Here is a 12,393-nt window from a genome sequence, read left to right as displayed (position 1 = left end):
GCAAAATTCCTGAACTTCTACATGAAACACAGTGGTGAGTCATGGCTGCACATTAATGCAAAACTGGTAAGAGGACAAATATTCATTGAGAGCAGAAGTCACAACACTTTAAAACAAGAAAAAAATTCCTAAAAATCATATGTGAGATAAAATTCAGCATCTGATAATAGCTGTGTTTTGTCAGGGATTGCATTTTATTAAAAATTAATTTAGTGCCTGATCTAGGGGTATGCTGCGTGTCATACGGTAAGGTTTCCTGCATGTACTAGGTTGAAAGAGAAAAAAAAATGAAAAAGGTTTTTCAGAAGATTTAGAAATAAATATCAATACTCCATTTACTAAATGAGAAAGAGACAAATATGCTTCATATGCTTTCATTAGTTTGTTTTGTTGAACTTTTTTTTTTCTCCTGAAATACTGAGTAGGTCTGAGAAAGCCTAAGGTCAAAATCCCCATTAAAACAGAGAAAAACATCTCTCACACATCAGCTTTTAGAGACTTTCTAGTGCACATCAGCATGAAGCTAAAGCATCCTATAGAACAGAATGTCAAAGAGCCTTTCTCAGGCATCCAAGTCCCAACCATTACTTGCTGCTTTGGGTAATTTTTGGCTTTAGAAATACAAAATTCTGGAGGTGAAAGCAATTCCTTCAGGACTTGGAGGTCTAATGGGATCAGTGTGCTTTAAATGAAAAGTCCTGGCAGTCTAAAAGAAAATATGATGGAGACTTTTGTTTTCTATGAAATAGGGGCACATCTTTAATAATAATGGATGTAAAACATAGAGCGAGAAGAGAAAAGCAAATTAAAAATGAGACCTGTATCAGATATTTTAAAAAGTCCATGAAACCAACCAATCAAATAAAACCCAGAACAAAGACAAACAACAGACATGAAAGTGTATTAACTGGGCAGCAATGACTGTAGAGAATGAGAATACATGCACATTTCTTGCTGAAAGGGAAAACTCAGCTTATGCAGAATAAGGCAGTGCAAGAAACAGCTCTGTTAGTGATAAAGAGTTTATAACTTTTTGTGGAATCAGAGACAAGAAAGGAAGCATTCTGGGGCAGGCAAGGTACCTCAAGGAATGATAAGACTTTTGCCCTGTCCCTTTTCCAAGGCATGTGGAGGCTGTTAGTGCCTGGAACAGTCCAGCACTGCCTCACAAGGTTTGTTTCATAGCTTGTCCCAGTGTCCTGCCTGTACCTTTGATAGTTATGGGTCCACAGAGGACACCAGTGGCTCTTTGAGCAGCCAACACTCAATTCTGATGAGCTTTCTATCTAACTGAAACAAACATGTTCCATAGGTACTTCACTGTGCTGTTTGGTTACTTGTGTCTTTGCACATATCAGAGAAGAGAGAGGAGAGCAAAAATGAAATTTTGGAAGATACTTGGTGAAAAATGTTTTACACTTAGATCCTTAGAACAAAGTTTGTTTGGAGGTAACATCACATTGTAATTTCAGACTAAGAGGAAGCATTCCTTGTACAGGGAGATGTGTAATGGGTACAGTGCACATTTTGAAAAGCCGGTGGTTTTGTTCTTCATCGTTCTGTACTGCCTGTGATACAGACAGGAGTCTGGAATTGATGCTGAAGTGTTTGGAACCTGTGAGTGTCTCACAAAGTCCAGGAACAGACTTTTCTGGCCATGTGGAACTGCCCTCTTTTTTCCCTGATGAAGTGATGAGCACCTGCTGCTGTATTTCCTGCTTGTGTGGCAGGAGAGCTGTCACAGAGTGTTCCCCATGGCAGCCATGGAATCCTTGGTAAAAGGGATCTCTTGCCTTTCAGATCAGCTACACAGCATGGACTCTTGTTGTCTCATGACTGGCAGAAGGAGCAGTGACTTCTGGAGGAGGAATTCATAATTCATTGGAGTGTCTTCTGTTCTCAATCTAGACATAGGCTGCCATTTAGAAAAAATCTGTTTTAGGCACAGAGGAGATGGAAGCTAATGAAATGCATGACAAAAACAGTCTGATAGGGTTTTCTAGAAATGTAGCTTCTCTACAACTGTGAATTGCCATAGACGAGTTCAGTATGAATTTTTGAGTTGTGCTTGAGGTTTTCTCTGGTCCCCCAAAGGATTTAAAGGTTGAGTGAAGCTTTTAGCATCGTTGTCTGTTTGAAGTAAGAATGAGTGGTACTTGGTGAAATTGTGAATAATTCAGAGCATCTGTGATGGAAAGTGGGGACAGGAGAAAAAGAAGTTTGGGGGTTTTTTTTTGGGTTTTTTTTGGGTTTTTTTTTGCTTCAGCTAGAGTTTGGGGAGTAGTTCATGCCTAAGAAAGAAAAACTTTGAGCTGGAGACAATTTCTGATCAACTGGTGCAAGGCAACCTGGCTTTATTCAGGAAAAAAGGAATTTAGGAAAATAGAAAAAAAACCCACAAGGTAGAAGAAAGGTGAATGCCTTTATTTTCTGAATAGCATTTGTATTTTCCTGATGATGCATCATGCAGGGAGAAAATTTCAGGCAAGCCTGAAAAATACAGTAACCTTATTCTACCATTGACCAGACCATGGCTGTGTTGCAAAATTATGGAGAATGACAGGTATCAAAGGGTAAAAATATTTTTCTAGCATTTTGTTCTTATGATTAAATAAGAAAAACAGTCTTGGACAGCAATTCTACCTTTAGTGATTGGTTAATTACAAACTTGAAACTCTAAACTAATTTGTGGATTTGTGGGATGATGCTCATCAATTTTCTTTTAACAGACACACACAAGTTCAAAAATAGCACACATTTAGATGGGGACTAAAACCCTTCTGCTTTCTTACCCATCAAAAGATTTGAAAGCATGTGGGTTGTAGAAGTTGAAGGATATCTGAAGTCATTAGGGTTCCCTTCTGTACTTAAATGATTTAGTTCCCTTCATGTACTTAAATGAGACTCAGTATGAATTAAGCTTTTTACTACAGCAGAAGGTGTCTGGGGCAGTTAATTTTCTTATTTCGTGTTTCTGGTAGGACAACTTCTCTGTGGGTTTATAGGACTCATCTCTACAAACACAAGAAGTCTTTCAGTGTCCTTGATCTTGCATCCAGAAACTATTGTCCATCATGTCTGTGTGCCCCTCAGGGGAGTTTCAATAGCAGGGTATGATGATTGATTTTGGTAGTATCTCTACAGATTCTTTAAAACTTTCATTTCTCATTTTTTCAAGTTAAAGTGGTAGGGTGGAGGTAAAAGTATTAAAGTAGCCTCCTGGGACAGGAGAGGGTGAGAACTGGATTAAGAAAGAAGGGTTTCATTCCTGAGGCAGTGGAAGATTAAATATAATAGACAGATGGTTACTGAACTCCACTTGTGTCACAATAATGTTTCCTATTTGCAGATAGACATGCCCTGCAGATACTTCAGGTTGGTGTTCTTACTTTTAAAAACTAATAATACAAAATGTTTCATCTCTGGTGTTCCTCTAGGTACCTCCTTGGGTTTGTTGTGGCTAGAATTGCCTCTGTGCTGTGGAGCTGTGTGTCCTTCATAAGCAACTCTGGGAGTGCCATGTGGCTTTTGTTCAGGATGTCTTTCTTTTATGATGGGTGGGAGAGGGACTGACCTATGTATTGGCATGTGGGAAGCAGAGAGCTGGCTTTTGTACCAATGGAGTGTTGAAATGAAGCCAGACTACATGGCAAGACTGGAAATTCAGAAGTCTTTCATTCATATAAATATTAATATATGTAAAGGAAGCCAGCATATCGACACTGTTACTCCATTCGTAGCGCTGAGTCGCTTGTGTTATGTGGTTGGCCTTGTGTGAGTCACTGATGCCCCTGCAGACAGTGCTTGGAGGAAAAAATAGTTCCTGTATATGAGGAAGTACTAAGAGAAACATCAAGATGTTGAACAAGATGATTCCAGGACACCGAATATCCAAATGGTAAACACGACACTACAATGTGAATCCCCATAATAAACATTCTGTAACTTCAAACATCCACCACAGTTGCAGCAGTTCAAGGGGTTGCTATAAAAGAAGACTAGAACATAATCCTTCCACAATTTTAATCCAACTGATGAAATCCAAGGTAGATGCTCAAAAAGTTTCTAATATCTAAAGAGAAAGTATGCATAGAATATTAATATTTTAAATTATTTATATTTAGGAAAATAATAGGGCTCCATATGGTTCCACAAACAGAGAATTTAAACAATTATGAAGACTTGTCAGAAACTCTGTGGATAATTTCAGTTTTTGATAGCCTGTGAGCTAACAGATATTGACTAAAAGCCCCAACTGTGTACTGAGTGTTGTGCCCCATTAGACATTAAATACGCTAAATACAATTGGGATATTCCATTTAACTGAGTGCTTTACCTAAGAACTCTCTGAAAAATGCATTTCTACCCTTGATTTTTGCTGCCATGCGACCATCTGTTTGGCCATGAAGGAAGCAGAGATGTATCTGAATGGAAAAAAATTAATTATTTTAAATAATTTAAATTTAAATAATTTAAATTTAATTTGCTAATTTTAAGGTGAACCAGTTTACTTTCATTGGCACAGGAGCAACTGTGATGTGAAGCAGGAGATGCTGGGAAAATGGGAATTTGTTTTTGCCAGTGCCAGTTTATGCTGTTTTAAAATCACAGCCTGAGAATTTAATTTCCACTAGTTCAGAGAAGAACTACATTTATAACAGAATTTACAGGCTTGGGCTATAGAGGTGGCACAGTTAAAAAGTCTGTCAAGATTTCTATAGCAAAGACCTATTGAGAGGAATCTCCAGTTGCTGCTTAAAAAAGCTGGTTTGGGGCAATATTACATACTTATTGTCTGTAGATACTAATTTTTTAAATTGATTTTTTCAACCTATTTAAACATTTATTTTTTCTGTGTTTGAAAGAAGAAATCATATTGCTTTCTGTGTTCATTATTAACACTATCTGAACTGCTCTGGACATTAGGCTTTAATAGTATGCTTTAAAAATTCAAACTGTTCTATTTCTGATCTTTAAAGAAGAAATCTATAATACTACAGATTTGCACTTCTTGTTAAGCATGGTTTATGCTGAGTATGTTCTGCATATCACATAAAGCGTGTAGCACTGATACAGTGCAGGAGACTTTACATATGATCTCATGTTTCAGGTCATTACTCAAGCACAGGGCAGAAAAAAGGCTGACCTGAAGATGTTTGCTGTGGCAGAGCTATTGCATTATCAATCAGAATGTCCCTCCACAGGACACATTGATTCCTTACACACCACTTCAGTAATCACCACTTTGGTGATTTAATGAACTGATTGTTTAATGCCAAGCAATTCCGAGAGATCAGGTTTATATTTCTGCAGCAGGAATGTCAAAAGCAGGTTGAGGGATATTGTAGCTAATCTGCCTTGTTTTCAGACCTCTGCTTGCATGGTGCTGGCCTAGCTTTCTCAGTGAAGTTTGACAGCCAGGTACTGTGCTCCTAAAAGTTCTCCAGTAGCCCGGCTCTCCCACTGCTGTGAGCAAGCAGGGAGGGTGATGGACAGCAGGCAGTGAGTTACAGCAGTGCCAGTGCTGCCTCTGCTGAAGTAGAAGGTACATTTTCTTTGTCTTTTTGGTCTTTGTAAGTGCCATAAATCTAGGCAGTCTTGGTGTGCTCCTCCTTTGCCTGTGCAGGAAGGAAATGGCAAATGGTGATCAATGAGCTGAGGGATTTATCCAAGATCACCAGCATGGACGTAGGATTTGGACTGGAATCTCCCAGGGCCTGATGATCTTCCTCACCACTAAGGCATCCTCTTGACTTAGAGATTACCAAGAGGACTTTGTTCTTACCCCAGGTGAAATGCCTGACTTGCTTATCATTTCAGACATTTAACTCGTCTTTGCTATCTTTTGCCCCTCATAGTGGCCACTGAAGAGAATTCTTGCAGACAAGCAGAATTATATTGAACAAGTGAAGGGAGATGTAGAAAAAAATGCAGTTCACTTGCTCCTTTTTCCAGATTGTACAGGCAGTTGGGAATCCTAGTCACCTCTGAGAGTAAAGACCTGGCTTTCTTGTTATGATGTGAGTGTTTATTATTGACTTGCACAATAGCTATAGGGAAAATGATGTCTTTTTTCCCTGTGGAGCCACTGTTAATTTGCAGACATCTAATGTAGGTGCATACAGTGTCTCAAGTGCTAATTTGTATCCCACTGATTATAAGGAAGTCTGGAGGAATAGATCAGATAGAGACATATTTATAGTTAAGTAGGACACTTATTACCCGTCATATATTATATGGTTCTGACACCATTAATGTTTTAAGGGATCAAAGAAAGCTTTCAAGAGAATTAGATTTACCTTAAAATCCACTAATGCTATAATCCATACAAAGATGAGTCCTTAATTTGAATACAGAGAGTTACAATACTGATCATCATCACTGTCTTATGCTTCTACAAATTATCTGATAGCTTGATGTACTTTATTTGGGAATTTAAATGTCACTGTATCCATTCAACAGATGGTGAAACTATAGCACAGGGTTTGTGAAACACATCTAATTAAAATGAAAACTGTTAAATGGATGGGTATCCATTTATACAGTCTTGATAAAAAAGGTTATGTTCTAGTGTATTTAGTTAACTGCAGTGGTTAGGATTCCAAATACTCTAAAGTGTTATTTGAAGTCTGTAGATGTAGTTAAGCTGACATTCTCACATCGTAGAATGGCTCCTGTCTAAAAGAAGGGATCCTTTCTTTGTTTCTCAAGCATGTGGAGAAAAAGGAATGTTTATGCTCAGCTTAACAAGAAACTGCATGAGAGAGTGTTGAAAGTATTTTGGATTTGTTCCTTGTATGACTGTTTTCTAATAAATTACTTGGATCAGAAATGAACTAGTTGCATTTATCTGGGGTAGTGTAGCGTATCTGACATTTATGTGTTTGATTAGCCTTGAAGAACTATTTTTTTTAAGAGTGCTAGCATTTTCAATATTAGATTTAAGCCGTACGTTATGGCAAATACCAGTGTTTGAATATGATAACAGAAATGTTTTTCTACTCCTTGAAGATAGGATACTTAATGTAATTGATAAACTAAATGATACCTAGCATTCCATTGTAATGCTCTATTTTACATGTAAATTATATTTTGAAGCACCATATTTTTTCTCAATTGTGATTAATCCTTGAAATGAAGGGGGAGGGTTGAGCAGCTAGTTTGTTTTTAATGATACATTCCTCCTTTGGGAAAGATTAACTATACCCATTGAATTTAGCAATTTACAATCAGTTGTTGAGTTGTCCATGGAGACCAATTCTGTTCCTTCAGGAGAGTTTGTCAGGTTACATTGTGCTCTGTTTCTCTAAAGAAAAGAAGTTCTTATGTCTCTATCTGTGGAAGAGGTAGTAAATTCCTTGCTACGATTTGAACTTGAATAAATCTAGCACATACAACTAAGCTGTAATATAGTTGATGGGTGGAGAAAAGACAGAAACAGGGAAGACAACTAATTCAAAACATGCTCTTATTTTGTGTGGTTTTGGTTTTCATGTCAAAATTTCAGACTGTGTCAAGTGTTGGGTGCTCATTCCTATTTGCCTGTCTGTCACGTGCCCTTAGCTGGCCTTTAGCTTTTTTGGTTGCCCTGTCTCTTCCTGCCCTTTCCCTTTTTCAGATTCTACATAGATATTAAGGGCTTGACTAATTTTGCTAAAAGACTTGTTTGTTGTCTTCTGAACCCCTTAATCCCACAGGTGAAAGTGTGAATGTGCAGTAATATCTAGTTTAATCTTTGCAAGTGAGGGGAAAAAAATGTGTGCAAACTTTGGCCATTCCTGTGGGAAATTATGGTGGATCCTTGCTAGCTGAATCTTTTTTTGCATGGAGTCAGTACATCACAAAATATTTCAGATTAGTGGGGAAACACTTGTCACTCGGGAGTGCTGGCCCTGCTGGGTTCTATTTTGGGAGTGGGAATACTAGCAGAGAGTGCTGGAGCAGTGGGATATGACAGTGTGTGGGCTCAGAGATGCTGCAGCCTTTTAAAGGTTATTTGGTGGGAGAGCTTAATGGATAGTGATCAAGTGCAACAAGATTTACATATCCAGTCAATTTAGCATGTTATTAAGCAGGGTCATGGCCTTTCTTCATTCCAGCACAAGAAGCAAAAAAATGGTTTCCTAAAAATGGTTTCCTAACAGAGAGAAAGTTGATGCTCCTTCTCATGCCAGGTGTTGCACTGTGAGTGTGATCTGCAGTGATGTAGTGGGTGTTTAGTTTGATTTTGGCTTTTTTCCCTAAAACTGTGCTGAGAGCTGGCATTTGAACAAGGAATGATGATGAATGAAAATGCTTCCCATTTCTTTTATTAAAAACTACTCAAAATTAGCACTGTGTATGTGGGACTGATGGAGAATGACAAATTCACCAACCAAAGGTTTGAACTCTGTTAGAAATGACAGCATATCTTTCTACTGACTGAAAGAATATCATAAATGTAAATAGATCTGCTAACCTCTGTTCCCTTGCCTGGGTTTTGACTCTGTATTTCACAACTATGAAAGTACTCGGATGTCAAGTGAATCATATGAAGTACAAGGGAGAAATAACTTTTTTTTCCTCTCCTTTCCCCCTCCACATTTTCCGAAATTGCAGCCACAGGAATAAGTCTTCAGGCTGGCCTCACCCTTCAGGGACCTGGAGCTTGAACCAGGGAACACCTTATGGATGGGAGATGACGGCAAACAGAGATGGAAGAGACTACTTCATCAGGTATGTGGGCAGTGTGAGCTGTGCAGTGTGGGGCACAGCACTGCAGCCCTGCTCTCAACTGTATCGCCTTGGAATCCTAATTCCTGCTTCAGCCCTACACAGATTATGTTCACTGGTTTGATTTATGGCTCAGACTGTGTTTTCTGCTCTTTGCTTTGGTACTTGGTTACTTCATTTGCTCTAGAGAACGTTCATAATATAAGGACCTGTAATTCTTTGAGAATTACAAGTAAGGTCATTAACAAAAGATGAATAAAAAATAAAAATGCCATGTTTAAAGAATGAGGCAGAAGGTCAGTTCTGACTGAGACTTCCAAATCTCCTCCATGCTGATGCCTTAGGATTTAGCTTTTATATTTTTCAGATCCTGTACTGCTTTAGTGTATAACTCTAAAACTCCACAGCCTGTCAGCTATTGTCCTCCTGTTTATTCAGACAAAGCAATTCCTCTCTAGGCCTGAAACTCAAGGATACCTTGTTGTCTCAGGCCCAGGTATATGTAAACAACAGTGAAGGGGGATGTGGGGGACAAACTTGGCGTAAATGACTTCATTACCTGAAACTGTAATTGGAGGATTAACCCCTGATATGGAAATAGACCAAACTTTTAACTTGTGACCCTTGTCCGTCTTGGGTAAACCCCCCAGAGGCTTTAGGTGTACCTATTGGCCCGAGGTGTACCTATTGAAGGCCTTTAATGAAGACACGCTTTTATACTCTTAATTTTATCTAGCCTCTATTTTAGGCAGCTGCTCCAAGGCATCAGTGTGAGCTCTTATGGTTTGTCTAATATATTCATTATACTGGTAATAAGAAAGTATATGTTTGGATCCTGAATAGTAAATATACTAATTCTTGGCTTTCCCATAGTTTTTACCTCTGGTTTAAAAAATAAATATCAGTATGTATGATTGTCATGGTTTGACACTGGCACAATGCCAGTGCCCCCATGAAAATGCGCCTTCCCCAAATAAATGCTGTGAGATGTTATCAGGAACAGAGCAGAGCAGGCCCAAGCTTAATAACAAAGGAAAAAAAAAACTTTATTCAACTACTACTACTACAGAAAACACATAAGCTAAATCCAGGATGAAGACCTTTTAAAACACCCCTCCTCCTCCCAATTTCCAAAAACACCCACCATGAAACATCACCCGGGATTCCTGATCAAATTACCACCCTTCAGATAATCAATACTGAAACTATCAAGGGAGAGAGAAGTCTCTCTTGCACCACAGACCCCCCCAGGAAACACAGTTGCCACCTCCTGTGTTTCCCTGTCACACATGGCAACCGCCCGGAGAAAATCTGCCAGTGTGACACTCTCCTTTCCATGTCACAGTGCTCTCACCACTGTGCATGGACAGACTGCTCAGAGGGCTCCTTTAAGGATGCTTTGCCACGGACCCAAAGATACAACAGTTCAGCTTCTCATCCTGGGACTGCAGTCCCCCCCATTTTCCCCTGGGGCCAAGGGTCCAAGAACAGAGATCATCTTCTTTCCCGAAGACAGAGGGTATCACCATTCCCTCCTCAGCTTTCTTCTTGCCATTCCTGTGCTGTTAGAAGCTGAAGCAGGTCTCCCTGGGTCACCACTGCATCCCCCTAAAATGCAGTCTCTATTGCAGGAGATTTTGGTTCAGTCCATGGCTAACAAGAAAAGTCCAGCCAAAAGCTACTTCATCATCTCCTCCCACCTAAATATTTCTTCTTCTAACATCTCAGGTCCCGGACTGTCTCTCTTCCACTACAAATCAAGGAGGAGTAATATTTTACAAAGCCCTCATTTCCTGGAAAGGGTTAAACGTTCAGACTCCCTGGACGGCTGATATCTTGGTCCAGCGTTCCGTCTCCCATGCTGGACATCATCCCCCCCCTTCTTCTTCTCCTCTGCCGGCAGATTTCCAGGTGCTGCCAGGCTCTCTGTCTCTTTCCCTCTGTGGTGGGGGGATAAAGGCATCTCCGCTTCTCTCCACCCTTCCGTCCACAGGAGCTGGCTCGGTTCCAGACCCTCAGCCCCCTCGGCCTACCTGGACAAGGCCGCGTGGCTTCCCCTCCCCCACCCAGCCCATGGCTGGGCAGGGGAGGACTGCACTCTCTGACGACCGGAACTAAAAGAGACAGTTCCCCTGGGAGTTCTTGCTTTTAACTCCCTGTGTTCTCAGAGGTGTGTCCATACTTTCAGTGGTCACTCCAGGTGCCATTATCCAAACCTGACCACTGATTGGTTTGACCCAACTTCCTGGAAAAAATTCACTTCCATGTCAAACCGCGACAATGATATAATTGTAAACATAATTGGCTTTTCTTTTCCCATTGTAAACTGTGCATAATTATTTTTTAAATCACTGAGGTACCTTGGATAGAACACATTTTGCTGTTCTAGCAAATGTACTCTTAGGTGGCTTTGGAACTTCACTAAAAAGGGGTGATGGTAGTGGGTTAGCAGAACCATTGGCTGCTTGGCATTCTTTGCTTTAGCTTTCATTTCATTTTTAAGATCAGCATTTCGATTCTGTTCTTGTGAAGTTTTGGGTTTTTAAATTATTATTTCATTTTTGTCTTTATCAACCTATTTAGAAACTTGCAGGTACTTGAAGAAGTTGTGGATGAGAATTAGAATTCTTTTAACACAGAGTAGAAGGATCAAACATATATTTAATTGACTATTAAAAGTCTTTAATTCTCTCGAGATCCTTCAAGTACAAAGAAATAATTGTAAAGCATAAGGCTGAAGATCCCTGTAACTGTGCTTTGCTTCCCTAGCCCTTTTGCCCACAGGGTATGCCTTGGCTTCCTAGGAGGCATTTGCTTTCAGAGCCAAAGCAAGATTTGTAGCAGCCTGGTGACCTGAAGGCTTTCAAGATTTAGAGCAATTTCAGACCTGTCCAAATTGGAACAAATTTTCTGGGTTAATGAGGGCTCAGAAGCTGACTTTGAAATGTTGTTTTCTTGCTTCAACAAGTATTTGTCATGCTTTGGATGTCTGAAAGATGGGCAGTGTGAAGCTGAATTCCAGGCACAATATAACTGTATTAGCATAGGTTTTCTGCCTGAGTTAATTAGGCTTGTCAGGAAGTACAGGTGAGCCTCCAAAGTACTGCGCAGATGTGAGACTGTTATTTCTGTTACTCAAGTTAGTGAAGATACTGCACATCTCATTCCTATTTTCTGCAGACTGTTGGCATGTTTTTGCCTGTGTGAATGAGATTCATTTGAAGGATTAATATCCTGACTATGAGGAGAGGTGCTACATTTGATTGCTCCTCTTTTCTCACTGGTCACATAACAGGATGCTGCACTTGTTGTGTAGCTGTTAACAGCTTTAGCTTACAAAAATCAGTGCCTTAGTACTCATTAATTTTGCAATTTGGGAATGTTTACTAATCCTCTATAGCTAATGATTATTTTGTTTTGGTTTTTTTTTTTTTTTTGGAATGGCTTTTAGTACCCTGAAGTGCCATGTCCCTCTCTTAAATTGAGAAAACTGCATCTAGGAAAAAAAATCCATAACAGGGAGTGCTAAATTATGTGGCCTGTGGTTGTTTTGTTGTTGGGGTGGTTGTTTTAGGTTTTTTTCTCATGCTCTTACAAGGTGCTTGTTTTTCGTTCTCTTTTGGGTTCTGGTCTTTCTTCCATTTTTCTCCGCATGTGGAGAGCAGACTACATGGAGAAAAA

At 39.6% G+C, this 12,393-nt stretch overlaps 1 protein-coding gene across 1 annotated transcript in view; it reads left to right on the top strand.

Moving 5' to 3' along the window:
• Positions 1–12,393, top strand: part of FRMPD4 (FERM and PDZ domain containing 4) — a 296,707-nt gene that overhangs the window by 176,203 nt on the left and 108,111 nt on the right. Inside the window, 1 exon segment of the mRNA XM_053936336.1 lies at positions 8,599–8,715. Coding sequence (XP_053792311.1) covers positions 8,599–8,715 — 117 coding nt within the window.

Source organism: Vidua chalybeata, chromosome 2 (genome assembly GCF_026979565.1).
Source record: "Vidua chalybeata isolate OUT-0048 chromosome 2, bVidCha1 merged haplotype, whole genome shotgun sequence".
In the NCBI taxonomy this organism is placed as follows: Eukaryota; Metazoa; Chordata; class Aves; order Passeriformes; family Viduidae; genus Vidua; species Vidua chalybeata.
This window is presented reverse-complemented; position numbering and strand designations above follow the sequence as displayed.